The sequence below is a fragment of the Microcebus murinus genome, chromosome 9 (assembly GCF_040939455.1).
Source record: "Microcebus murinus isolate Inina chromosome 9, M.murinus_Inina_mat1.0, whole genome shotgun sequence".
In the NCBI taxonomy this organism is placed as follows: domain Eukaryota; kingdom Metazoa; phylum Chordata; class Mammalia; order Primates; family Cheirogaleidae; genus Microcebus; species Microcebus murinus.
The window spans coordinates 93268373-93294122 of NC_134112.1; the positions used below are offsets into that span (position 1 = coordinate 93268373).

Consider the following 25750-nt stretch of genomic DNA (forward strand, 5'->3'; position numbering starts at 1 on the left):
ACACAGAATCTCAGACGTCCAGAGACAAGCCGGAAGAAACTCGGAGGTAGAAGCCGGCCCCGTCGGGAGTCAGGCTCAGGTGAAGACCTGAAGAAAGAGACGGGAGAAGCCACAGGGGGATCTGGGGCGCGTTCCAGGGCGCCGGGGAGCCCCGGCTCTCCCGGCCTCGGCGCGGGCCCTCCTCCGCCACTCCCGCCGGCCGCCCGCGCGACCTGTCCCGGCGGCGCCCGCCCTCCCGGCCCGCGAGCGCCCTGCTGGCTGCCGGCGGGGCGGCACGTCCCGGCTCTGACGGGAGCTTCCCTCACGCCAATGAGGCTCCCGCGCGGAGGGGCCCCGCCCCTCCCCCGGGAAGGTGTGTCCCTGTTTCCTCACCTGAAACTTCCTAGGAGGACCCGGTCCCTCCCTCCCGTCGGGCGGGCCGCGGGCGCGGCGGCTGGGGCGGCCGGGCCTGCGCTGGGCACTGCGGCCGGCGCCTGGGACCTGGGGGGCCCTCTTGGGCCGAAGCAGCATGTGACACCGCCCAGGTGAGTGTCCTCGCCCCGTCTCGGCCCGGGACTCCGGCGGCTGTGGAGCCCGGCGGAGGTAAAGCCCGGACAGGAAGGAGGAGGAAACTAGGCCTTCCCCGGGGAGCAGCAGCCTCCGCTGGGTCCGGGGCGCAGGCTCCGGAAATGGGGGGCTGGGCCTACCGGCAGGGCCCTGGCCGTGTGGCCGAGCACCCTGGTCGGGAGGAGGAGAGGAGCAAATGCTCCTGCCTGAACATTTTGCTTCCGGTGGGGTCCTGCTTTGGAAATGGGCACCCTGCCCCCAGATGTTCCCCAGGCCAGTAATCAGTGCGCTTGCTTCAAAGTCTGGGCCTCGGGGAAAGCGAAGCCCTATAATAAGGAATAACTGAGATTCCTTCTCTAGACTGTTCCTTACCTGGAGAGCTTTTATTGACTCCTTTTTCTTAACCAGGCCTGGGCCTTCCTTCATGCGTCTTCATACGTATTTGCATTCGCTCGTATGCTTATATATACACCTCTTACCTGTTAACCAAGGCTCTTGAGCTATAGCAACTTCTGCCTGGTCCCCCTTCCCATTTCCCTGTATATGGGGAGCTTCCGGGAAGCTTCAGGTTGATCACAACATTGCATTCTTAGGGCGGTGGGAAGGGAGCTGTTTAGAGATGGGGGCTGGGGTGGGACTGCTACAACAGGGGTTCTGAGAGTCATTTACCACTGCCTTCCAGCAAGGCTGCCCCAGGAGAACTAATCCTGATGCTACTTGATTTTCAGATCTCAGTCCCCTTCTCCCCTTCCTGGATCTTGGGTTCCCAAGACAGATTTGCCCTCCTTATCTACCTAGAAGTGAACTCTGGCCAGGACTCTTGTCAAGATTAAGAGGAAAGGGTGTGTCAAACAGACAAGAGAGAGAGGGTGATTTTCCTTTTGAGCTTCCTTCCTCTTGTCCTCCCAGTACCCTCCATGGTCTGAGTCCTTGGCCTACTCCAGAAATCCCAACTCCTAACTAAAAAGCTCCCGACATGGCCTCTGCCTCAGACTTCCTGTTTTATCTAAAAGCGAAAAAGTACAAAGAAGCTTTTGGCCTAGGTCCTAGAAAAATGAATATCATTTGTTAACCAATGTGTGGGCCTAAAACTGATGCCAAAGCCATTGAAGGGGTCCTGGGGGGCCTGGGAGGGTGGATGGGGGTGTCAGTTCTGAGGAAGACTGTTGTGCAGGAGGAATGCTTGTCATGGTCCCAGCAGGGGGGAGAGAGAAGTCAGGAGGAATGCAAAGAAATCCTTCCTATCAAAAGAGTACAGTGATTCTCAGCAGAGCCACCGTCTTCACATATTAGGGTCCCTAGAGAGTGTGGCTGCCCATCACGTGGTCTGTCTGAGGTTCGATGGCCACATTACACATGGTGTCTGTGGGATAGACAGGAACACGTCATTCCATTTGTGGTGTCTGGAATGGTCAGTCACTATGTCGTATGGACAGGAACAGTGTCATTCATAGGGTCAAGGGTTGAACAGGAGCAAAATCGCTCTCATGTCAGTATATAGATACAAACAGGAGACCTACAGTATCTGGTATAGACAGAGGATGGGTCACTCATAGAGCCTGTGGAATAAATGGGAGCTGGTCGCTTATAGTGTCTGCAAGGTAGACCAGAATAAGGTCACCGTCAGGGTGTATGTTAAGGACACAAACAGGTTCCTCATGCTATTATCTGTGTGGATGGTACCGGGGCCACGAATGAGCTTGTGGGGGTATGTCAGCATTGCCACTAATAATGTTCTTATAGAAGACCAACTGGTCTGTAAGGCGATGATGTGATATTTTCAGACATTAGAGAATAGATAAGAAATGTTTATTACAGTTTTCACTGGCATGGTGGGGCTTTCCTACAGTGGATAGAACACAGGTCATAGCAGTCGGTGGTCCAGAAAGCTACCCTTATTTTGATATCTTGGTAGTATTGGGGGTAATAATGTCAAAGAGTGAATAATGTTATACATCTATGGGGTGCTCTTATTTTAATCTAAATTTTAATGACTTGTGTTGTAAGTCAGAATAGTTGAGATTGACATAGCTAGAAAATCTAGGAAGCCTTGTCCTCAAAAAAATATATATGGCACTGGACATCAGTTCAAAGAATAAGCAGTTGATTGGGGAGGGGTTGTATCTTTGAAATACACTTTTATGTCCTGGTGACTACAAATAAACAACAGCTAAGGTATTGGGGTACTTTGAAGATGGAGAGCTCTGTCACATACTGTGGTAATGGGGTGACCTGGACCTTTGTCTCATCAGAAGTCACACATGGATAGGGTCATGCAAATGCAAATGCAAAATGCCCATGGTCTGCAGGAAGGCCATATCCCCAGTATGCCATGCCCTGCCTTTACCCATGCTCAGATAAACAGTGATTATTCACCCCCAGCAGAGAAGGAGATGAGGATGTTTGCCCTCTAACGTAATGGGCATTGCAAAAAAACTTTCTCTTGATGCCTTTACTTACGTGAGTAAGACCATGTTTTATAGATTTCCTTTAGCTTTGTCACATTCTAGCTTTGTCATGCCTGATTGCAACAGCATTACTAAGATAGGATCAAGTGTGGAGAACATGGGATATGTTCTCCCTTTGGGGTAAATGGTGGCTGAGCAGATGAGCACTGATACTTCCAAGTGAAATAAACAGTGTTGGAAATAATGTCAGTGAGGTTACAGACAGACATGCATTGTGCCACGAGATTGGAACAGAAAACATGGAGGTGACACGTGGTGTACACAGATAAGGCCTGGATATGGCAGAAACACACACATATTTAGGGGCTACTTGTTTTGAGGACATGGTGGTGTATGTGGAAGAAAGATGTGGTCAATACAGATGTGGTCGAGGAGAGACTACAGGTTTAGTCACGTGGTCCGCTTAGGCAGGGAGGAGCCAAGTTTCAGAAAGTGTCTTGCAGTGAGCAAGTACATTATTTAACATGTGGAGAATAGGGTCACATCACAGAATCACCCATAGTGATTCCTGTATTTCCTGTAATCACTACGGCCTAGCTATAGGGAGCAAATCACACACTGTGTCAGTCAACTGGAAAAGGAAATAAGAGTCCTTCTCCATGGGTACAATTATACCATCTATATGGGGCAAATAGGTTTGCCCCATATAGATGGTATCTGTGTCTATGGGGTGGCCAGGAGCGTGTCCTGCATTTGCAGGGCGGATGGGGACCTGCCTGTTTGGTTGTGCCGGGTTCTGTTGCGTAGAGATTGCCAGGGCAGCTCACTCAGCGTGTGTGTGCACTCGTGCGGGGGCCCAGCAGGACAGCAGGCATTCTGGGCAGGGGGGCTTCCAGTTTAAACCTGAACCAAACAAGAAAGGTGCAGGGTCAGGTGCAGCATAAGGTCCATGGCAATCTGAGGTCTTTTCTGGACTAGTGACCTCCCAGCTTTCTTACAGCAGGACATCTGGGTGCTAATAATAGATTGAAGTCAAGAGACCTTGGTTGAGGCTCACCTGTACCATTTACTTAGGAGATTTGAGCAAGCGTCTAGAGTCTTTGACCTTTAGCTTCCTCGTCTGTAAATTGAGCAAAGTTTTCTGCGTGTCCCTAACGGTCCTTCCAGCTTTATAAATCTTGTATTTCTCTCTTACACTCTGTCTCTTTCTCAGGTCAACAGTAATTAAAATATCCATCATTTCTATGACCCTTTTTTATGTTATCTTATTTAATCTTCATTAGAACTGTGAGGGAACCATCATATCCCCTTTTTAAAGATAAGAAAATGGATGTTCAAATAAGTTAAATGATTTCTGCAATTGTCTTAAAACTAGCAAAGATACAAAGAGGCAGAACTAAAAATGGAACCATGCTCTTTTTCCTGTATGTTCTTTCTTCATTCGTTCATGCAATACAACTTTCTCGGGGGCCAACTAAGCTTCAGGCAGAGGGGATTGATCAGTTACTGTGGCTGTGTTTGTGACCTCGTGGAGCTCATGCTCTAGCCTGGAAAATAGACATCAAATATGTCATTACAAATGCAAGTTGCCTTTGGGGAGAAGCAAAGGATTCTGTGGGGCAGGAGAAGAGGCTTCCAGGCAGAGGAGCAGTGCACATGAAGGCCTACAGGCGATGGGGGGATGAGCTAAAATGACCAAAAGCCAGTGGGGCATGGCAGGTGCTGACAGGTAAGGAGGCTGTCGGAGAGGAAGACAGAGACCAGGTTGTGCAGCGTGAACAGCCCATGCTGATTATTTGGCTGTCATGTCAAGGGCATTTAGAGGTTACTAAAGAATTTAAACTAACAGTGGTGCTTCTGAAGCTCATTCAGGTGCTACATGGAGAATGAATTGTAATAGAGCAAGAAGGGCGAAGGCCAGTGGCCAAGCTGTGCCCAGGTGTTACGGCTGGGGGAGGGGACAGCAGCACATACCAGCTTCTAGCTGTGGACATGGCCAGAAGTGAGCAGCCTTGAGTGATTTTTAGCAGGTGGGGTCAATAGAACTTGGTGATTAGTTAAATGTAGAGAATCTAGGCCAGGAGGGAAACCAGAATTTTATCCTTTATGTGAAAAATATTTGTGAAGCACTTAGTATGGTCCAGGCATTGAGCTAGGTATAGACAATTGAGCAAAACAGATTATAGTTCTTCATCTCATAAAGCTTGGCATCTATTGGTTAAGATAGAGGGTAAATCAAAATACATACATGATTATACAATTATAATTGTGCAAGTGCTACGAAGGAGAAAGAAAATGAATTATAGCTGATAAGTACTGCAAAGAGAAGTACTGTTGTTTAACCTACCTAAAAGATTGGGGTAAACTTAAGGAATAAAACCAAAAAAAGGTAACATCACAGATAATAAGAGAGTATTTCTAACACCCATAGTGTCAAGTACTGATAAGAACCACACAAAATAAGAGTTCATAGAGCCTTCTTTGGAATTAACAATATAAATACCATACAAGATGTTGGCACAGTGGTGCTTATTTGAGCTGGGTTGGGGGCAGGTGGGTTGTGAGGGTATGAAGACAGCAGAGAGGAATAACTTGTAGACATGTGAAAGGTGAGAAGGACATGGAGATGCTTAAAAACTGGTGGGGTGGTTCCGGCAGAGAAGCTGAAGGTGTGAGAGGAAGAGATCACCTGTAGCACTAGGTCCTGCAGAGCCAGGCTAAAAATGATGGATGGGGCTTGGGGGAGGAGGGAAGATGGGAAGAGTGGAAATGCAAGTCACTGGGGATTGCAAGAAATTGAAGCACTTCCTCCCTATTGGTTTCTAAATTCCTGGCAAAGTAGGAGATGTTATGCTGGAAGTAAGCAGAGAGATAGGAGGTGAAAATCTTAAGAACGAATGGGAAGAGTTTGTATGGCTGTGGGGAGAAGGGGAGAGTGAGCTAATGAAGGTAAAGGCCTCAGGGAAGGTGGCAGCCATGTATCTACTGCTGCACTGGTCTGCTAAGTCTAGTTATCATCCACCTTACAGCAGCTGCCTCTAGAATCAAAAATAAAATTGCCCATTAGTTACAAGGCTCCACTAGACACTGTGGATAAAAAGATGAGTTAAATCCAGATCCTGTGTAGGAAGATAAAACCGTGGTACCTGCCCCACCCCACCGGCACTCAATATCTTTACCTTCCCTCCAGCCCTCGCCTCACATCCACTGCCCCTCTGCCTGGAACCCTCTTCCCCTGCCCTGTGGCTTCCTTGCTTCTCCACGAGCACCCCTACATGTAGCGATTGCACACTGGCTATAACCCCTGTCCACAGCTGGGGAGGAGGATCCCCTACTGGCTCGACTTCTCTGGGCTGTTAGATCTTGAGCATGTCGCACACCATGTCTGGGAACTCTATGAGGCTGAGTCACCCTTGGTGTCCAGAGAGCAAAGTGGGAGAGACAGAATGAGACATAATACAGTCTGGAGGGGACTGAAGAGCCCTGGCCCCCTTTGATGATGGTCTTGTGCTCTAATTCAATCGGTTGTCACCTGTTTACCCCCACAAGACTGTAGGTTCCTTGAGGGCAAGATCTTTGTCTCGTTCACTACTGAACGCCCCACACGTAATAGGGTCACTAGGTAGATACGTAATGAATAAATCTATAAATGACTCATCAAGGCTATTGCTTATTTTGTTGAGTACCTTTTATCTCAAAGAATGACCCTAAATGGAACCAAAGAAATGGGTCCCTCTTCTTTTTCCTGGCTCTCCCCGCCCCCAGAGGTGAAAGTAGAGCTGTTAGAAACTTTGTCTTTCGTTTCTCCTTAGGATTCAGCCCTGATGGAGGCTGAGGAGCCCCGACACAGAGCCTCCACTGCCATCCCTGCCGGAGCGGAATTCAGCACTGTCCCTGCGGCTCCCATGCGGAGCAGCCAGATCCCCGCCTTGGGGCCTGACGCTCAAGAAGGCGAGGACCTGTCCCACACGTGGAGAGGAAAACACGGACTCCTGATGACCCAGCAGAGAGAGTCAGGGGACGTGCGTGACTGTGCAGTTGAGAACGCGCCTTCTTTTCCAAAAGAAGGTTCTGCAGATAAAGAGACTAACCAGGAAAACCTTGTGGCTGAGGCCTGTGACCCTCTGGAGCAGCAAGGGGCAGTGCCCCAGAGCCTGGCAGACACACGAGCAAGGATAGTAGATCCCCCAGAGCTCGGGGCCTGCCCCTTCCAAGGTGACTGTCCAGGCATGGTCTCTATGGCCAGTGAAATGGGCAGCGGAGTGGAGGTGGAATCTCAGCTAGAACTCACTTCTCCAGCATTGGGGTCTAGACAGGCAGAAGAGAAGGAAGAAACTTCTCTAGATACCTCTGCTCCAACCAGATTTTGGCCTCCCTATGAAGAGCACCCTGCAGGGACCGAGCAGAACGAGGGCTCTGAAAATGGAACTGTCAGGCAGCAAGAGCTGCAGCCCTGGGAGAGGCAGGAGAGTCAGGGGCCAGAAGGGCTCAGGCATCCCCGGGAGGCCTGGGGGCTGGAGGGGCAGGGACAGCAGGAAGTAGGGGAGGATGTTTGTGCCAACGGGCTTTGGGGGCAGCAGGTACAGAGGACAGAGCAGGTTCATGGTGCAGAGGGAGGACAGAGGCAAAAGCAGGAGCAGGTACAAGATGATGTGCTTTCTGGGAGGCCAGGAGAAAGGGAGGGGCTCCGTGGGGAATGGGAGAGTCTGAGGGATGGTGCATGGGGTCAGCGAGGTCAAGAACAGGGGGAAGCAAGGAAGAGGGAGTTGAGGGGGCTGGAAGAGAGTAGGGTGGACTGTCAGTGTGAGGAGAGTCAGAGCTTAGTGGGGACATCAGAGGAAGTAACTGCAAAGCAAGGAGAGCAGGGTCGAAAGGGGGAAGTGTGGCCAGCAGCGGGGCTGGAGGAGGAGCCAGGGAGTTGGGACGGGGACAGGTTGGGGGGAGCAGGAGAAGAGCCGGTCATGGACAAGGAGAAAGAGCATCATGGCCCTTCGACGCTGTCTCCCATAGCCCCTGAGCTGTCTTCTCCCAGTGACTTGTTTCCAGACGCCTCACATCCCCTGACTCGGATTCCTGGGACTCAGACGGAGCCCAGGGCTGAGGAACTGTCCCCCTTAGCTCAGGCTCCTACGCCGGAGCCCGTGGGATGTTCCCACCAGCCCGTGTCTCTGCCTGGCTCCTTCCCTACGTGGGAGTCACCTGGCGACGAAACCACTCAAGACAGCCAGCAAGAGGGACCCAAGCTGAGGAAGGGGACAGTGTCTGGCCAGCAGCCTGAGGTGGCCTCTGCCAGTACATCTGTGACGCCTCCAAGGACTCCGGATTCCGCTCCTTACAGCCCTGCTGAAGTCTCCCCCATCACACCTGCCTCGTTACCTGCCAGCCCCGCACCTGCCTTTCCCAGGAGGGAGACCTCTCCCGCTGCACATTCTCCAGAAGGCTCCAGAGCCTCTCTCTCAGCGGACACCCCCCCTCCGTGTGGGACTCCCCAGACTCTCCCAGCCTCCCTCCGTGGTGTCCCCTCTGCAGAGGCCACCCTGGACCCATGGGCCAGCTCCGACGGGGCCAGCCCTCATGGCCCCGAAGCCAACTGCTCAGGGGCCGTCCAGCACCTAAGGAGCAACTCCTTCCCCGGCTCCCACAGGACAGCACAGACTCCAGACCTGGCGGGACTGTCAGTTTCCTTCTCCCACTCGGAGTTGCCCCAGAGGCCCCCCAAACCTGCCATCTACGGCTCTGTGATCCCAAGGAGGAACAGGAGGAGTGGAGAGGACTGGAGCAGCATTCTGGAATCTCTGACTGCGATGCCTGTTCCAAAGCGGGACTCTCAGGAATTCACCTCAAGTGCAGAGCAGCCCAGCAGTCCTCTTGGCAGCTGGCTGTGGGGCTCCCCACTGGGTTCAGACCCGGCCGTAGGGTCTCCTGCCTTTGGTTCCTCCCCACCCTTTGTCTCTGTGGATATGAGGAGCAAGGACCCCCTGCCCCCTCCTCCCCTAGAGAGGAGGCACATACCCCCCTCCATGGCAGAGAGAGATGGCCATCCTCCTGCCGTGGTCCCCACCCTGAAGCGGCATAGCCATCCTCCTCCATTGACCCTAGGTTTGGGGCTCCATGGCCCCCCAAAAGGCCCACTCCCCCAAGTTCCAGAACCCCTTGTGGCAAGGCAGCACCGGCCTCTGCCATCTACCCCAGACAGCCCCCACCACACTCAGACCTCTTTCTCACCCAGGCTGAGGTACAACAAGCCGTTACCCCCAACTCCTGACATGCCCCAACCCCACCATCCCCCCGCTCCTCCTTCGAATCTCTCAAGGATGTATAGACCTCTGCCGCCCGTGCCCATCATGGATCCTCTCACCGAGCCGCCCCCACTGCCCCCAAAGTCCCGGAGCAGGAGCAGGACCATTCAGGGAGGACTGGTGAACTCAGGGGTTCGAGCCAAAGCGAGACCTGTTTGTCAAGACTGGACGGTCTCAGCTGCCCCCTCTGCTGGACGTACCTCCTGGCCCCCGGCCACGGGCAGATCAACCGAGTCTCTGGCTTCCGCGGGCAGGAGTAAGAGTGAGGTGTCCCCTGGCATGGCTTTCAGCAACATGACAAATCTTCTGAGTCCCTCTTCCCCTACCACTCCCTGGACTCCGGAGGTCCAGGGACCCACCACTAAGGATAAACCAGAGCCCTCAGGAGAGTCTGAGGCCCCTGCAAGAGAAACTTTAAGAACAGCCCCTCAAGAAGGAGCCAATGGCCCAAGGAGGCCAGCACCAGGCCAAGCAAGGCAGCCAGAAAAGCCCAGCCATCCCCAGCTGGAGAAGGCGTCCAGCTGGCCCCACCGGCGGGACCCGGGGCAAAAACCTTCGGGCAGCAGTGGGCAGGTCGTGGTGCCTGGCGAGGGGACCAGCAAGCACAAGGGCTGGAACCGGCAGGGCCTGCGCAGACCTTCCGTCCTGCCCGAGGGCTCTAAAGGTGAGCAAGGACCGTCACACCAAGCTTTGTCCGGATCTTAGCACCTCATCCCCTCTTCTGTCCCGGGGTCCTACGGTTCCATCTGCTGGCCTTCGTCACGCACATGGCTGGCCTCGACACAGAAGCCCTGGGCGCCCCCGAGCTCTTCCTTCTTCCCCTCTGTCCCCTGTCTCTCACTCCACTAGGTCCTTCTTTTAATGTACACCTTCTTTCCCCAGTGTTGTCTGGACGCCCTCCTGCTTTTCAGTTACCAACACCTTCTCCGTCCCCTGGGTAGGAGAGAGCCCTCCTGTCCTTGTCCAGTTCCTGTCTTGACTTGAGGGCTGGCGCTGGTCTCCTCTGACGCTCTCTGCCTTGGCGCTTTCTTCCCCCCGCTACCTGCATCCGCCACTCTAGGGCTTAGCCGGGCTCTCTCTAAACGTCCCTCTGAAATCTCAGTTATCTCACCCATTTCCACTTTCAGATTCACAACGCCCAGCCGTGGAAAGATCCCCTAACCCCTCAGACGCTATTGTCTTTCGGTGAGTCACCCTCTCTCCTGACACAAACACACTTGTCCCCTCTTTACTCAGAATACTGACATTTCCTAATCAGGATTTCCATTGATACGGGTTCTGGGATCCTGAATGTCTCTTCTGGGGGCAGGGAGGGGAAGAGAGAGACGCCAGCATCCCTGGGCAGGGAGATTGTCTTTATCTATCTCATTCTGTCAGCCGAGGCTGAGTCATCTGTCCTCCTAAGCCCTTTGGCCTCGAAATAAACCCTACATCTAAGTTCCACATGGCATCTGAAAAAGCTCCAAGCTGCCCCCGAGTGGGTCAGGCTGCAGCTCTCTGCCTCTCCAGGGCATGTCGCAGAGGTTAGAGACTTTCACACCTGCAGTCACCTGGGGGTGCTCTGTGTCTAATGGCAGCAAGCACCCCAGAGCCCTGCTTTACTCCACAGTGAGAAAAAGCCAAAGGAGGTGACAGGAGGCTTTTCAAGACGCTGCTCCAAGCTCATCAACTCCTGTGAGTACCTTGAAATGGAACCTTAGACCCAGGCAGCTCATCTGCCCAGGACTGGAGAGGGGCTCATGGCTGTGAGCAGAGAGGCGGGGTGTCCACAGGGACAGGGAATTGTCAGGAGGACTGTTTGTGCCTCCGCTCATCTTCCCCTTCTCTCCAATTCTGTCCCTGCCCCCGCAGCCCAGCTGCTCTACCAGGAGTACAGCGACGTCGTCCTCAACAAGGAGATTCAGAGCCAGCAGCGGCTGGACAGCCTGGCAGAGGCGCCCGGGCCCAGCTCGCCCCGGCAGCCTCGCAAGACGCTGGTGTACTCCGAGTCATACCTGCAGCGCCTGTCGGTGGCCTCCAGCGGCTCCCTCTGGCAGGAGATCCCGGTGGTCCGCAACAGCACCGTGCTGCACTCCATGACACACGAAGACCAAAAGCTGCAAGAGGTGCCGAGCGGGGAAGGGTGGGGTGGCGGGAGGGGACACAGAAAAGGTCTTGCTTGCTAACATCTTTACCTCCACCACTGCCTCCACTGCTCACCACCACCACTGAGAACAGACTGTCCCCACCACACACCGCACACACACCGCGCACACACACACACCACGGCCATTGGTCATCTCCATTATGAAGAACTTAAATTATTTCCCTCATCACCACTTCCTCATGCCCTGGGCCACTTACTCCCACCTGCTATAGGTTTGGGCTCATACAGGGTGACCAAGCCTCTGAATTTATTAGGAGGAGTGTGGAATTAACCCCATCACTGCTGTTTCGGCGTAGACTAAAATGTCCCTTGTCAACCAGGGTTTCAGGCTCCACTACAGATTTCTGCTTCATTCAAGGCACATACACAGGGGCTTGTTATTGGGTCCCTTGAAGAGGACTCTTTGTGGCCCGTTGATCTAACAGAGGCTTTGGGATGACCATTAGTCCCTGCTCGGTGGTGACTCCCAATAGCCAGAGCTAAGTGGAAGCTATTTGTCTGATTCTAAGCTATGACCAGTAATAAGTTTTACATGGAGAGCTTCTCTTAATAAACTATCTTACATAAGGGGTAGAAATTTTCTTCCCCAAAAGATAATATGGCAGAATGGCATAGAATGATGTCTAAGGTTTTGGAGATAATGACCTGCATGAGAAGCCCATTTTAATATTTTCTATTTACCTTTGGCCAAATGACTTGATCTTTCTGAGCTCTGTTTCCTCATGTGTAAAACTAAGATATAAAGAGTTTTTGGAAGAATCACCAAAGCTAATTACCTGAGTACTTGCTCAAATGTCAACTATATTCATTGTAAGTAAAGCAGACCTGGGTTTGAATCGAGGCTTCACCGTTTGCTAGCTGTGGAACCTTAGGCAAGTTATGTAACTTCACTAAATCTGTTTGTTCATCTACAAATTGAAGTTAATAATGCCTACCTTCCAGGGTTGCTGTATGCTTTAAATGAAATAACACGTATCTTGCTTAGCATAGTGTCTGGTGCATAGTTGGATGAATATTTGTGCCATACTCTCTGCCTTTCAGAGTCAGGGAGGAGTAAAATTTGGGCCAGAAGGACTTAGGGATAAGCATTGCTTTTACCAAGTCAAACAGAGGCAGACATACATTTTTAGGCTTTCAGAGCTCAGACGTGAGGGCCCTGTTCTGGCTGTAACTTTTTATGCACATGGGAGATGTGTAGCAAATCACTGATCTTCCCTACATCTATTGACCAAACAGTGGGGAAACGACAGGAACCCTAACCTTCTTTCACCAACTCCAATGTACTGGGAAGTCCATCAGGGCTCCTGTTTCAGCCCTGGTCTCACATTTGTGAGAAGAGAGACCTCTATATCTCCACCTCTTATACACACATATTCATTTCATAAAATAGCTCCCCTGCTGTCTACGAAGTGTTTTCACAAACTCCATTTCCTCTGAGTGTCACATCTTTGTGAGGTGGGGGTCATATATCTACATAAAGAGAGAAGTGAGGTTCCGAGAAGTTAAGTGAGCCCCCCAAAGTCATGTGGTCAGTGAATGCCAGAGCAAGATGCAAGTGACCCCTTAGTGTCCCAGTCAGGGTGGTTGTATGGGAGGGTCACATGGCCACCATGTCATTGGTCATGCAAGTCATCCAAGTCAACAGTTTCTCTTTTCTATCCGACCATTTTTCTTGAAACCATATGCCTGGATGAAAAGTGTGAGGAACCCAGCAAGGGTCATGGCCATGTGTCATGGTGCCCCCTGCTGGAACCTCCAAGCAAGTCCTCAAATGCTGGGCTCTATCCATTAAACCACAACTGCGCCATCTTGTTTTCCAATATCCTGCTACTTTCCATTTCACTCCAAACCCCAAACTGAACTCATCACCTTCATCTCCTAAATCTGTACCTCTTTCAAAGTTCTCAGGCTTAGTACGGTTGGTTCCAAAAATGCTCAATTTATTTAGTTTTTTAAATATTTTTTATTATGTATATTTAAGATATACAACATGATGTTGTAGGATACATAGAGATAGTAGAAAGGTTACTGTAATGAAGCAAATTAACATACCTATCTCACATAGTTAATCCTTTGGGGTTTTTGTTTTTTTTTTGGTTATTTGGGTTTCTTGAAAGCTTATTTTTCTCTTACACCTTTGGGGACTTGCACTTGTTCTTCAACCCCTAGATTAAATCTTACTTTACTCAAATGCTCTTCACCTCTTCCCACAGATCACTTTGGGTTCCAGTGTGACTGTGAGCTGTGAAAGCCTCTTTCTCGCTCACCGCTCTCCCCCTCAAGCATTACATGATGGCCGGCATGCACCAGAGAGTCAACAAAAGTTCCTAATTAATCTTCCCCTTTCCAACCTCCTAGGCCAAATTCGAGCTGATTGTGTCTGAGGCCTCGTACCTGCGCAGTCTGCACATAGCTGTGGATCATTTCCAACTGTCCGCCCCACTCCGGGCCACCCTCACCAACCAGGAGCACCAGTGGCTCTTCTCTCGTTTGCAGGATGTGCGAGACGTCAGCACCACGTGAGACTCCCCTCCTCCCCAGTACCACTCGCTCCGCCTCACTATTGTTAGCCTTTAAATCTTCAGGTGTTTTCTTTTCCCCTATTAGAAACCTTGTCGTTGCCACAGTCACAGGATGAAATTGGCCCCTGCTCCCTCCACGATTCCCTATGGTTGTAGGGACAGGAAAAACAAAGAAGAGGAGGGGGCGTGTGGGTGGATAGATCCATTGATGGATGAGTGAATGAATGAGGAGTGCTTTGTGGGTTGAGGTTTTGGATGTCCTGTGGGCGTGGACTGCACTGGAATCATCCAAAGATCAGAAAACCTGAACAGGGTCAAAAGATGGAGAATTGGAACACTAAGATCAAAGAGTTGGACGGGAGCAGACTAGGGATAGCGGTGGAGAGGATGCCAGTGCAGCAAGGGCGCAGGCTAAGGAGAGGCAGGAGAAGTTGGCCAATGGGGAGAAGCTGTCACAAGCTGTCCCAGCAGGAGTCAGCCAGCTGCTTAGCTGAGGCCCAGAAGTCTCATGAGACTTATTTAAACCCACCCAGGTTTCTCTCGGACCTGGAAGAGAACTTTGAGAACAACATCTTCTCCTTCCAAGTATGTGACGTGGTCCTGAGCCACGCCCCGGACTTCCGCCGGGTCTACCTGCCTTACGTCACCAACCAGACCTACCAGGAACGCACCTTCCAAAGCCTACTGTGAGACTGATCCCTGTTCAATCCCCGTGTGGGCCCTGCCGTGACAGTCCCCAGCCCAGAGTGCCTTCCCGGGAGCTCGTGTCCTGGAGCCCCGACTGGCCCCCACGCCCCGACTGGCCCCCAGGCCCCTAGTGGCCCCCACGCCAGCGCCCCTGCACTTGGGCTCCTGGCGTTCTTCCCCAGCCCACGGATGCTTCCCAGCTCCCATGCCCCGTGCCTCCACTCCGTCCCCGTTGCTCCCCTCACCCCTCCTCACCGAGGCTGCTCGCTGCTCCCGCAGGAACAGCAACAGCAGTTTCCGAGAGGTCCTGGAGAAGCTGGAGAGCCACCCCGTCTGCCAGCGCCTGTCCCTCAAGTCCTTTCTGATCCTGCCCTTCCAGCGCATCACCCGCCTCAAACTCTTGCTCCAGGTACGGCTCGTCCCACCTTGATCCTCCCCCGTTAACTCAGAGGGTTGCTCTCGGGAAGCCCGAGGGCGAAGGACTCATCCATTCTTCTACCACGTTTCCACACCCCGTGGATGATGCGGGCAGCCTCTCCACCCCCCACAGCCTCTTTTGCGGAAATATCCGCTGCTGAAATTGCATCCCTGGGCTTTCCCATTGACCTGCCCCCGATCGTGTCTTTCTCTTTCCCTTTCCTTCCTCTTGCCGGGCTCCTGCCTCCGCTTCCTTCAATAGAACATTCTAAAGAGAACACAGCCTGGATCTGCAGAGGAAGCCGAGGCCACGAAGGCGCACCACGCCCTTGAGGAGGTAGGCGGCCCCCACCAGCCCCCTGCATGTCTTTGCCCCCCAGAGAGCACGGGATGGGACCTGTTGGTGTAAGGGCTCGGCCTCCTCCCTGCGTCCACCCAAGCCCAGAGCAGGCACCGCCCCCGGCCTCCACTCCCCAGCCAGCACACTCTCCCACTCCCCAGCCAGCACACTCTCTGCCACAGACCAGCATTCGGCTCATCCTCAGTCAGTCCAGGAACCTTCTGTCTGGTGGCACCAAGCACCGTGTTTCCCCGAAAATAAGACAGGGTCTTATATTTAAACAAGACAGGGTCTTCTTTTCCTCAAGAAGACACCCTACGGCTTATTTTCAAGGCATGTGTTATTTTTAAGTACAGTACAACAATCTACATTTTTTCAAATATAGTTAAGTCGTTTTCTTCTGGAACATCATCATAACTCTCCAAACCCCGAATTCCATCCTGACTTTCTTGCGACTCTATTTCCTTTAGAACCATCGGCCCCGATCTCTCACGTCGAGCAGTAGAGCTCTCATGGGGCAGATGAGAAGGGCTGCTCGTCTTCTTTACCCCTCCACAACGAAATGCATGGGTTGTGCAGATGCGCTGAGTAGTCACGCCCATCACTAGGTCTTATTTCGGGGGTAGGGCTTATATTGTGCAAATGCTTAGAAATCTTGCTAGGGCTTATTTTATAGGTAGGTCTTATTTTTAGGGAAACACGGTATACTAGAGTCCTAGGACTTCAACTTGATGCTGCCTTCACTCAGTCTCAGCCTGGTGGAAAAGAGTGAGGCTGTCACAGCCTATTTCCAGATTGCATGAGAGAGACTCAAAGGTCAAAGCCTCTAACACAGAACTCTCCCCCTCTCCTCACCTCAGCTGATCCGAGACTGCAATAACAACGTGCAGAGGATGCGGCGGACAGAGGAGCTGATCTACTTGAGCCAGAAGATTGAGTTCGAGTGCAAAGTGAGTTGGTCCCAGGCACCCCACCCTCGGCAGGTCCCACAGAACACCCTCCAACACAGAACCGTCCTGCCCACACAATCCCTGGTCTCTCATCTCATTTCTGTCCACCTTCTGTCCTGGCCTGTTTTGGGGAGGCTTGGCTCAGTCTCCACGACATACTGTTAGGTGACAAAGGGAAAGCGCAGAACTGTGTGCATATTATGTTACCTTTGGTATAAAACTGGGAAGATACAAATCTATATGTGTCGGCTTGTGTATGCATAAGGAAACTCTGGGAGAATAGTAAGAGAAAAAGGAACAGGAAGCAGGGGCACATTTGGGAAATGGGCAGTAAGGGAGAAATGAGGGAGAACTTTTCAATATAAGCTTTTATGAAAAAAATTTTTTTTGGTGTTTGAACCATTCATTGTTTTATCAAGTCTCCTTCTAGTCTAGCAGCCAAAGGAACATAGAATTGAATCTAACTATAGGGCTAAAATCTCCCATCCAAACACAAATCTAAATAGACTTTTGACTAAGAACAGATATCATCTTTATGTCCCTGGAAGAGAAGGAAAATCCCTTATCTGCATACTAATTGTAGCCCAGGACTCTCATCTTTACCCAAACTCCAGCTCCCAGGAAACTCCATGTCCTTTCTATTCTCATCCTCATATCTGACTCCGACTGTTCCTCTTATGTCTCTGGTTATGATCCAAGAGGGGACAGATGCCAGAGCTGCCCCTAAGACGCATCATACTGCCTTGTTGAGTCACGTGCCCTAATTGGGCTCTTCCACCTCTTCTTCAGCTCAGGCTTCTAGGACAGAGCTTTCCCACACGGTCCCTGTCCTGGGTGGAACCACAGGCACCTTCCATCTGCCTGAGCATATAAACACAGGAGCCACACACCAGTGGACAGTGGTAGTTAGAGGGTTCAGAAAGAAAGGGAGTCTAAGTGATGGGTTATAAGCGGGAGGGAAGACGTGGAAGAGATGACTGTCCGAGGTGGAGCTTGTGCAGAAGCAACTTGGGGAAAAGGGGACTGAGCAGAGCAAGCCTCACGCCTGTCCCGTCTATCTGTGACACTGCCCTCTCTCTCTCCCCTGCCCTACAGATATTCCCACTCATCTCGCAGTCACGCTGGCTGGTGAAGAGCGGGGAGCTGACAGCCCTGGAGTTCAGTGTCTCCCCGGGGCTGCGAAGGAAACTGAACACTCGCCCAGTGCACCTGCACCTCTTCAATGACTGTCTGCTGCTGTCGCGGCCCCGAGAGTCAGTGGCTGGAGTGGGAGGCCGGGGCACAAGAGGGGATGGAAAGAGGCAAGAGGGAAGGTCTGAAAGGGACAGAGAAGCGTCATGTTCCTACAGGCACCCTTCTCAGTGACTTAACCCAGAGTCCAGGTCATAGCCTGTAGAAGACAAAAAAAAAAGCCCAAGGCAAAAGGGGTTCCCACCACCAGACTCTGTCATGAGATCACATGGCAGGATGTGTATTATTATAGATACAGAACAAATGTAGCAAATGAGCTTATCACGTCCTCAAATCAGTCTATTTGTGGCTTCTTTGGGCTGTGCTCAATCTACCAGCTTAGAGATACGTTGCTGATAATTCCAGATCTTAACACCCTGGTCTTAAAAGCCTTGGAAAATGTATATCGTTTCTGTCTCTAACTCTTTAAAGTTGTCAAGTATCCATTGCACTAGATATGTGGTTTGTCAAACTAGTGAGGAATCTCCAAGGGTGCTGGAGCTACCATCTTGGGAGTACATTAGGATCCTCATACGGTTTTTATGGGAATTTGCGGGCTGCGGATGCTGAGAACAGGGGTCACGCATGCAAGGAGAGGAGGGTGGATACAGTATGAAAACTCTAGAATCAGGTTGAAAAGACCGTGTTTTGCAGGGGCAGCCGATTCCTGGTATTTGACCATGCTCCCTTCTCCTCCATCCGGGGGGAAAAGTGTGAAATGAAGCTACACGGACCCCACAAAAACCTCTTCCGACTCTTCCTGCGGCACAACGCACAGGGCACCCAGGCTGAGTTCCTCTTCCGCACCGACACCCAGTGAGACAGGGCTGGGCACGGGAGTCTGGGGTGGGCAGCCAGGGAGGGAGGTGGGACCAAGGCAGAAATCGTGTCCAGGAAACAGCCACAGCAGCATTTGGTCCATGCTGGACTTGGGCGCATCCATAGAAAAACCCAAACCTAGAGCTAATGGACAGCTTGCAGGAGACTGGGGGTGGGAGAACTATAAAGTCACCAAAACTTAGCATCTGTTTTATACCTTTTATTCACAAAGCACAAGACTGGTAGGCACTATGTGAATGAGACAAGCACTGGGTGCCTTTTGCTTTCTTTGCTCCCACCTCCCAACCCAGTGCCCTATTGAGCAGAAATCCATAGTGTTGAGAACTTTGATTTGCTCATCTTTTCAGTAATAAAAAAAAATACATTCACATATGCATACATTTTTGAGAGTGTTAATAATAACTTATAAAATCTGGTACACTGTGCCTACAATAATGATCATCTAAAAGACTATGGCTATTATTGCTGTTATAAAAGATATAAGAAGGGTCTCTCTTTAAAAAGCTTGACATATCTGATGATTAAAGGAACCCTGTGTTGTAGACACTTTTTCAGTTTTGTCCCTCGGAAGACGCTTCAGGGTGGGATCAATAATGCCTGACCTTATGTATGGAACAGAGCAGCAGGTGTGGGGGTTTGCTTGCAAAATATCACATAAGTCAAATATTCAGGTGCAGATTCATGTTCTTTGTTTCGTGCTTTGGGCAGCATCTTCCTGGGGCAATAATAGTGTCAGCTCTCAATAGCCCAGGCAACTTTGGAAGCACCAGGCTAAGAGAATGCAAAAATGAAGCTTGGATTACATTGTGCAACAACAACAACAACAACAACAACAACAAAAATAGATGTATCTCCCTGATCTAATTATTATTACAGAATAATTTTTATTTTTGAGATATTTAATTGAAGGGAGGTGGGCAAGGGAGCATCAAGAACCATACAAAATGAAAGAATCTAAACTGAGATGAACATTCTGCTTAGTATAGTTTCCAAAATGCAAAATCTGCATGTGTATAATTGACAGTGGACTTTATGCCCCCACGTGGAAGATAGGAGAAGCCATTAGGAGGATAATCCTGGAAAGAGAAGAGGTAACATAAATAGCTCAAGATTTTGTCATATTTCCAACCAAGCTGAGTCCCATTGACTTTGAAGTCATGGAACTAGGCAGCTTTTTGAACTAGACAAGTCCCTCCCACAGTTATTTGCCTTCCCCATCACTGGCCCTCATCCTACACCCCAGAATTGCAACTGAAGCTATGATCCTGCTTTGTTTTCTCAGAAGTGAAAAGCTTCGATGGATCTCAGCCTTGGCCATGCCAAGAGAGGAGTTGGACCTTCTGGAGTGTTATGGTGAGTGAGGGCGTAAGAGAAAAGAGGCAGTTCAGAGGTCTCCTTTGGATGCAGGGGCTTAAGAGGGCTGGGTGGTAACCCTGGGAGGCTTCCACTTACTGCTTTTCCCCAGAATGCCAGGGTGGAAGACTGGCTGCTGGAGCTTAAACACCTGAGACCCATCTGATTAAAGCTGCTCGTCACCATGACAGCACCCCTCCCTGTTAAAATATTTGTCCCCTTAAGTCTATCCTGCTGTTATTTGGCCCAGATTTTACCTGTGTGAGTTCTTGAGGAAGCAAGAGGAGAAAGTATGACTGTGGTGGGAGGTGCAGGAGGATAGCAAAGCAGATCTGTTTTGACCCCCCCACACAGGATGACCTGAGGTCACCTACCCCAGGTAGCTGCAGGCGCACACTCATTACAAATGTGTCTGTGTTCATGCCAACACTGAGATTATTCTGGCTCTCGTATAAGCCCCACAGTTGTCCTCTAGCAAGAATTTCCTAATTTATATCCAGAGAGAATCTGAACTCAAGGGAACATTGAGCCTTTAGTGCCTGAAAAGAACAAACAAATGCGAGGAAACTCAGAATTAAGAGAGCCATGCAGTGACTGAATTCTGTTCACTTATTCACTGTGTGTGCATCTACAAAGTGTCAGCTCCCCTGTGGGTAAGGAGGGAAGAAAAATCTGCCTCCTTCACTATGATCTTGTGAGTAGCAGACAGGGATGAGCTTTAGAAAAAGAAGGACAAATAATAATGCAGTATTCTGTTCTCTGGGAGAACTGATACAGTGTGGTAAAGCCAAGAAAGCAACAAACCCATGTTAGGTGGAATATTTATAGGTCAGGTATACTCTGAGGCTGCTTATCTTGAGCTGCATGTCTATGGAAATTTCCCCTGTTTCACAAAAATATAGACATACAGAAATCCAGAATTTCGACAAAAATCATCTTGATCCCCCTTGATCAATAATCCTTTCAATCATTTATAGATGAGTTAATTGAAGCTAAAAAGGATTAAGACCCTTGTCTACCTCATACCTGGAACCCCACTGGTTAAGTCTCCTCTCGCCCCACATCTGTATGTTAAGAAAATAGAGAAGGAAGCAGACTCGGATTTTAAAATCTGGCTGGAGAAGCAAAACACATGCATGAAACAATTAGATCATGGACAAGTGGTTTGGCTTGAATGATTAGTTTTAAAAGAGTTCAGGATCCATTGAAGGCTAAAGAGTCAGAGAAGAGTCAAAGGAAAGTGAGTCAAGCCAAGTCTCAAATGTTCGTACTGATGAGGAACTAACAGTGGTCACAACGAATTTCTCAATTCATCTTCCCCAGAGAAGTATTAAATAGAATTTTTGGTCCATTTTCAGCTCTGGTATTTCTATTTCTTTATCAACCTTTTTGGTCCTTAGAAGGAGATGAAGATCTTTTGAAGATCTTTGCAATTGCCTGTTTTGTCTGTAACTTTCAACAGCACAAACTCACCTCTCTCACAAGTCCTCCCACCCCCACTTCCCCGAGATTCTGTGTCTGGGGGTAGCAGCCATCTGCCTCTCCTGACCTCTCTGCACACTCTTCTCTTCCCAAGACTCCCCGCAAGTGCAGTGCCTTCGCGCCTACAAACCCCGAGAGAATGACGAGCTGGCGCTGGAAAAGGCGGACGTGGTGATGGTGACTCAGCAGAGCAGCGATGGTAAGAGGGAGACTCCAGCAGGAGGCCGGGCCCTGGGGACAGGACACCACGGGGGACAGACTAGCTCCCCAGGGCTGCCGCAACAAAGCCTCACAAACCGGGTGGCTTAAAACAACAGAAAGGTCTTCTCTCCCAGTTCTAGAGACAAGAAGTCCAAAATTAAGGAGTGGGGGGACCTTCTACAGCCTCCAGGGAGGCTCCTTCCCTACCTTTTGCAGTGTGGCCGCCCCAGGCATTGCTTGGCTCACGGCAGCATAACTCCAATCTCTGCCTCCACCTTCCTGTGTCCGTCTTCCCTCTGTGTCTGTGTCCAGATGTCCCTCCTTTTTGTGAGAATACCACTTATATTATATTCATGGCCACCTCACTCCATCTTGATTTTACTATTGATATCTGTGACAACCTCATTCCCAGGCAGGGTCACATTTTGAGGCACCAGGGATTAGAACTTCAACAGCTCAGGAGTGGGCTGTAGACTTCGCCAGGCCCGGGGCGTGTTAGTCCACAGGGCGCCTGGGGGCTCCCCAGTTCCTTCATCCTTGGGATTCAGAAAAGTTTCCAGGAAGGTGGCCTGGGGGAAGCTCTCACAAGCCTTTCCCAGGTAATTCTTCCCACCTACCCTGTGCCCACAGGCTGGCTGGAGGGTATGAGGCTCTCAGACGGGGAGCGAGGCTGGTTTCCCGTGCAACAAGTGGAGTTCATTTCCAACCCCGAGGTCCGTGCACGGAACCTGAAGGAAGCCCATCGAGTCAAGACTGCCAAACTACAGCTGGTGGAACAGCGGGCCTAGCTGTGCTCTGAGAGGAGCTTCCTGAGCTTGAGAACAAGCTGTCGCTGGAGAGGGCTGGCCCCAGAGCCAGCTACAGAGGCCTTCTGTGGTCCAAGAACTAGGCCTTTGGAAAGCTCAAGGATGGACTTCAGCTAGCCCAGTCTTCTCGTCCCAGGCCTCCCTTTGTGCTTTGTGCTTGGTGGGGGGATCTTTAGGGAGTTTGCACTGGATTCTGGGAACCTTTTTTATCATAGGAAAAGGGACCAGTTGAGCCTGAACCGAGGAACTTTCCTACTACTGCCGTATAGTACTTAGACATTCTCTGCTTCCAGAGTGCAGATTCAGAGCTGGCCAGAGTTTCAGTCACGTTCACAAGTTAAACAGAATCTGACCTCAGTCTACTGCAGGGAGGTGTTTAAGAGCGATTGACATCAGATGGGAGCGTCAACCTGGTGACCTCTTAGGTATCTTCCAGCCCTAGAGATTCTCCATAATTATTGGTATGAGATCACTGTCCGCATCTCTGAGATCTATGTCTGTTGGTGGCAATGTGAGGGTAATACACTCTCACTCTAATAAACTTGGCACTTCTCCGAGTGTTTTCTTCTCAGACTCCTCAGCGCTGAGCAAGGTTCAGAACATGGAATCCCAGGAAGGTTCCAGCCTATTTGATTTAGGTGTCATGAAAGACCAAAAAGGTGTGTAGGTTATGGCAGCTACTGACTTCCACCTGTAGCATCTATGACCCCTGAGATTTGGGGCAGATTCTTTGTTACAGCTTCAGAGATTGTAGAAAAAAACTAGAAGTAATTGATGGGTAATGAAAACCCCATTCAAACCTTTTTTTTCACAATACCTGTAAGGTACAGGGGTAGGCTAGTTTAGGTGGATTTGGCAAATCCTACTCAGACCATCCATACTTTTATACTCTGACTTGAATTATTGTGAAGCTATCCTCCCAGCTGTGTTTTTCTTCTTTGTGAAAAGCAGCATAATGTAATGGAAAGAGTCCTAGAATTCAAGTGAAGAGACCCAAACTGCAGTTACCACCCTGCCATGAGTCAACCTGTCCATGTCCCTCTTCCCTCAAATGTAAAATGCAGAATTGAACCAAGCAACCTCCAAAGTCCTATCCAACTCTAAAAATGTATTATTCTCTGTCTCCTTTTAGATTGCTTTTCTCAGTTGAAGAATATCCTCTAAATTCTTTCTCATATAGGGTCCTTATATAATAGTAACAGAGGCATCTTTTATGCTATCTTTTAAGCTTGATCATTATAGTCCTTTGACACTCTACTACACTGTTTTACATTTAGGAGGGCTCAAAAGTATAATTGCCTTGCAGCTTTGTACAAAGCTAAGAATAATACTGTAAAATTTGCCCCATGCCCAATTAACGATGATATGACATAATACAGTACTACTTTTGGCAAAACAATTCTGTTTTGAATCCATCCTAATATATGTTAATGTACTTAATTTTTTTAAAAAGTTATCACTATAGTAATGAAGATGGGGGCTAATATTTTATCATAAGCAGGATGGTGCTAAAAAAGTAGGATATGTAAAAAATCTAAAATAAGGATGGTTTTAGAGAGTTCAATTAAAGTTTTTTGCTATTTTCATTAAGTCAGATTTTTAAAAATATTTATATGTAATGTAACATTTGTACATATGTTAATATAGAAACTAATAACTGATTCTTATTGATTGTAATAACAATAATTATAATCCAAATTATTCTTGCAAAGCAGTATTTGAATACTGGCTGTGTGGCTCAAACAGAGCCATCTCCAACTCCTGATTTCTAGGCAAATTCTCTATTTTCTCAGAGAGGTAAAATATCAACTTCTGAATGATGCACATGCAAATAATTTTTTGAGTTGCATGACTGTTTCTTAAAGTTGCTAAGGCTTTCTGATCTCTTCGAACCTAAGTTCTGTTAAGACTTCTAAATAAAACAGTTCTTTAGATATTTATTAATAATATGTAATCATTTAATTGGGCAATTCTCACCTAATCTGGGAAATTAAAAGACATTTGGCTTCACTGTCCTTAAGTGCTTGGTTAAAAAATGAAAGAGGCTGGGCACAGTGGCTCACGCCTGTAATCCTAGCACTCAGGGAGTCCAAGGCGGGTGGATTGCTCAAGGTCAGGAGTTCGAAACTGGCCTGAGCAAGAGTGAGACCCCCGTCTCTACAATAAATAGAAAGAAATTAATTGGCCAACTAACCTATATAGAAAAAATTAGCCAGGCGTGGTGGCACATGCCTGTAGTTCCAGCTACTTGGGAGGCTGAGGCAGCAGGATTGCTTGAGCCCAGGAGTTTGAGGTTGCTGTGAGCTAGGTTGATGCCATGGCACTCACTCTAGCCTGAGCAACAAAACAAGACTCTGTCTCAAAAAAAAAAAAAAAAAGAAAGAAAGAAAGAATTAAAAAATTTGGGCGTGAGTAATCTCTCTAGAGTTGAATTATCAAATTTTCTATACTTTGAGTTTGAAAAAATTGAGCATAGGTTCACTCATTGTTCCTTTTTTCTTCATATTTCCAGAATTTAATTCAACTTCTTCAGTTGCTGACTGGTGTAATTGGCTTAAAAACACTGCAATTTCTTATGAGAGACTGTGAAAACAAACATTAACCAATGTCTTTTGGACAGAACTGCATTCAAAGTATATATGAATATACAGTATTTTGTTGCTTTTTAAATCAAAACAATGCATAAGGTAGTGTCTTCAAGAGACATCAATAATAGCTCTGTTTAAAGAACCTTTTCTGAATTGAACATGCTTAGAGCTTAAAATCATATAGATATATGCTGAATTATTTCCTTTGTGCACCCTAAAACATTGAACCTCCACGTCATTTTTGCCTCCTCACATAGCTTAGAAAGGTATTCACTAAAGTTTATTTTACCACCAACTTTTACTTAAAGTTAACAATGACTTTCAGATTTTAGTTGTGTACTACTCACTCTGTCTCAGCCATTTATGATGATTTTAAGACCAGCCTACACATTAGTATCTGGAAGGCTCACAGTTTGAGATGTACTTATTTTCCCTAATTTTGTTTTCTGCCTCTTAAATAACATCTAAATCCATGACACAAGATATTATGAATCTGGGTTCTATGGTGACTGATTTTTTTGTTGTTGTTTTTAAATTAGCCTGTGGGGTAGAAGCTAAAGGTCTTTAGAAATCTAAATACATCCAATGGTTCTCCCTCTTTTGCACATGGATTTATCCCCCTGAAACAAATCTTTTGGACCCCATATTGGTCCACCCACAATAGTCAGTGTGCTTTTTCAGTAGTGATGTTGCCTTATCACAAACTCTTCTTGCTTATGGGGGACAATGAGAAATCCAATACTTTGGTACGGTGGCCCTTTATAGCCATAGTTATTCCTCACCCACCCGCCTAAGACATCATTCAGATTTGTGCATGTTCGTACCTGGCTTTTCAGACCTCTACGTAAATATCTTTTGTGGTGGTGACTTGGCTCTCTCACTCACCCAGGCCAGTGACCCTAGAGCCAGCCGCATTTGCTGTAAACATGACTCAG

At 49.1% G+C, this 25750-nt stretch overlaps 1 protein-coding gene across 1 annotated transcript; it reads left to right on the forward strand.

Moving 5' to 3' along the window:
• The first annotated feature begins 399 nt into the window (after positions 1-399).
• ARHGEF5 (Rho guanine nucleotide exchange factor 5) lies at positions 400-24161 on the forward strand. The gene is made up of 15 exons (XM_012768137.3): positions 400-524; positions 6767-9917; positions 10381-10438; positions 10863-10927; positions 11105-11358; positions 13758-13918; positions 14455-14607; positions 14888-15017; positions 15288-15362; positions 16226-16315; positions 17411-17568; positions 18200-18361; positions 19668-19738; positions 21315-21419; positions 22052-24161. Exons 2-15 carry the CDS (start codon positions 6779-6781, stop codon positions 22207-22209), a joined length of 4779 nt encoding a protein of 1592 aa, XP_012623591.2. The 5' UTR covers positions 400-524; positions 6767-6778; the 3' UTR covers positions 22210-24161.
• The last annotated feature ends 1589 nt before the right edge of the window (positions 24162-25750 follow it).

Excerpts from the sequence above, each read along its gene's own strand:
- ARHGEF5 (XM_012768137.3), top strand. The coding sequence starts at position 6,779 with ATGGAGGCTGAGGAGCCCCGACACAGAGCCTCCACTGCCATCCCTGCC. Across the intron at positions 9,918-10,380 it reads CCTGCCCGAGGGCTCTAAAG|ATTCACAACGCCCAGCCGTG; the intron begins GTGAGCAAGGAC and ends TTCCACTTTCAG. Across the intron at positions 15,363-16,225 it reads CGCACCACGCCCTTGAGGAG|CTGATCCGAGACTGCAATAA; the intron begins GTAGGCGGCCCC and ends TCCTCACCTCAG.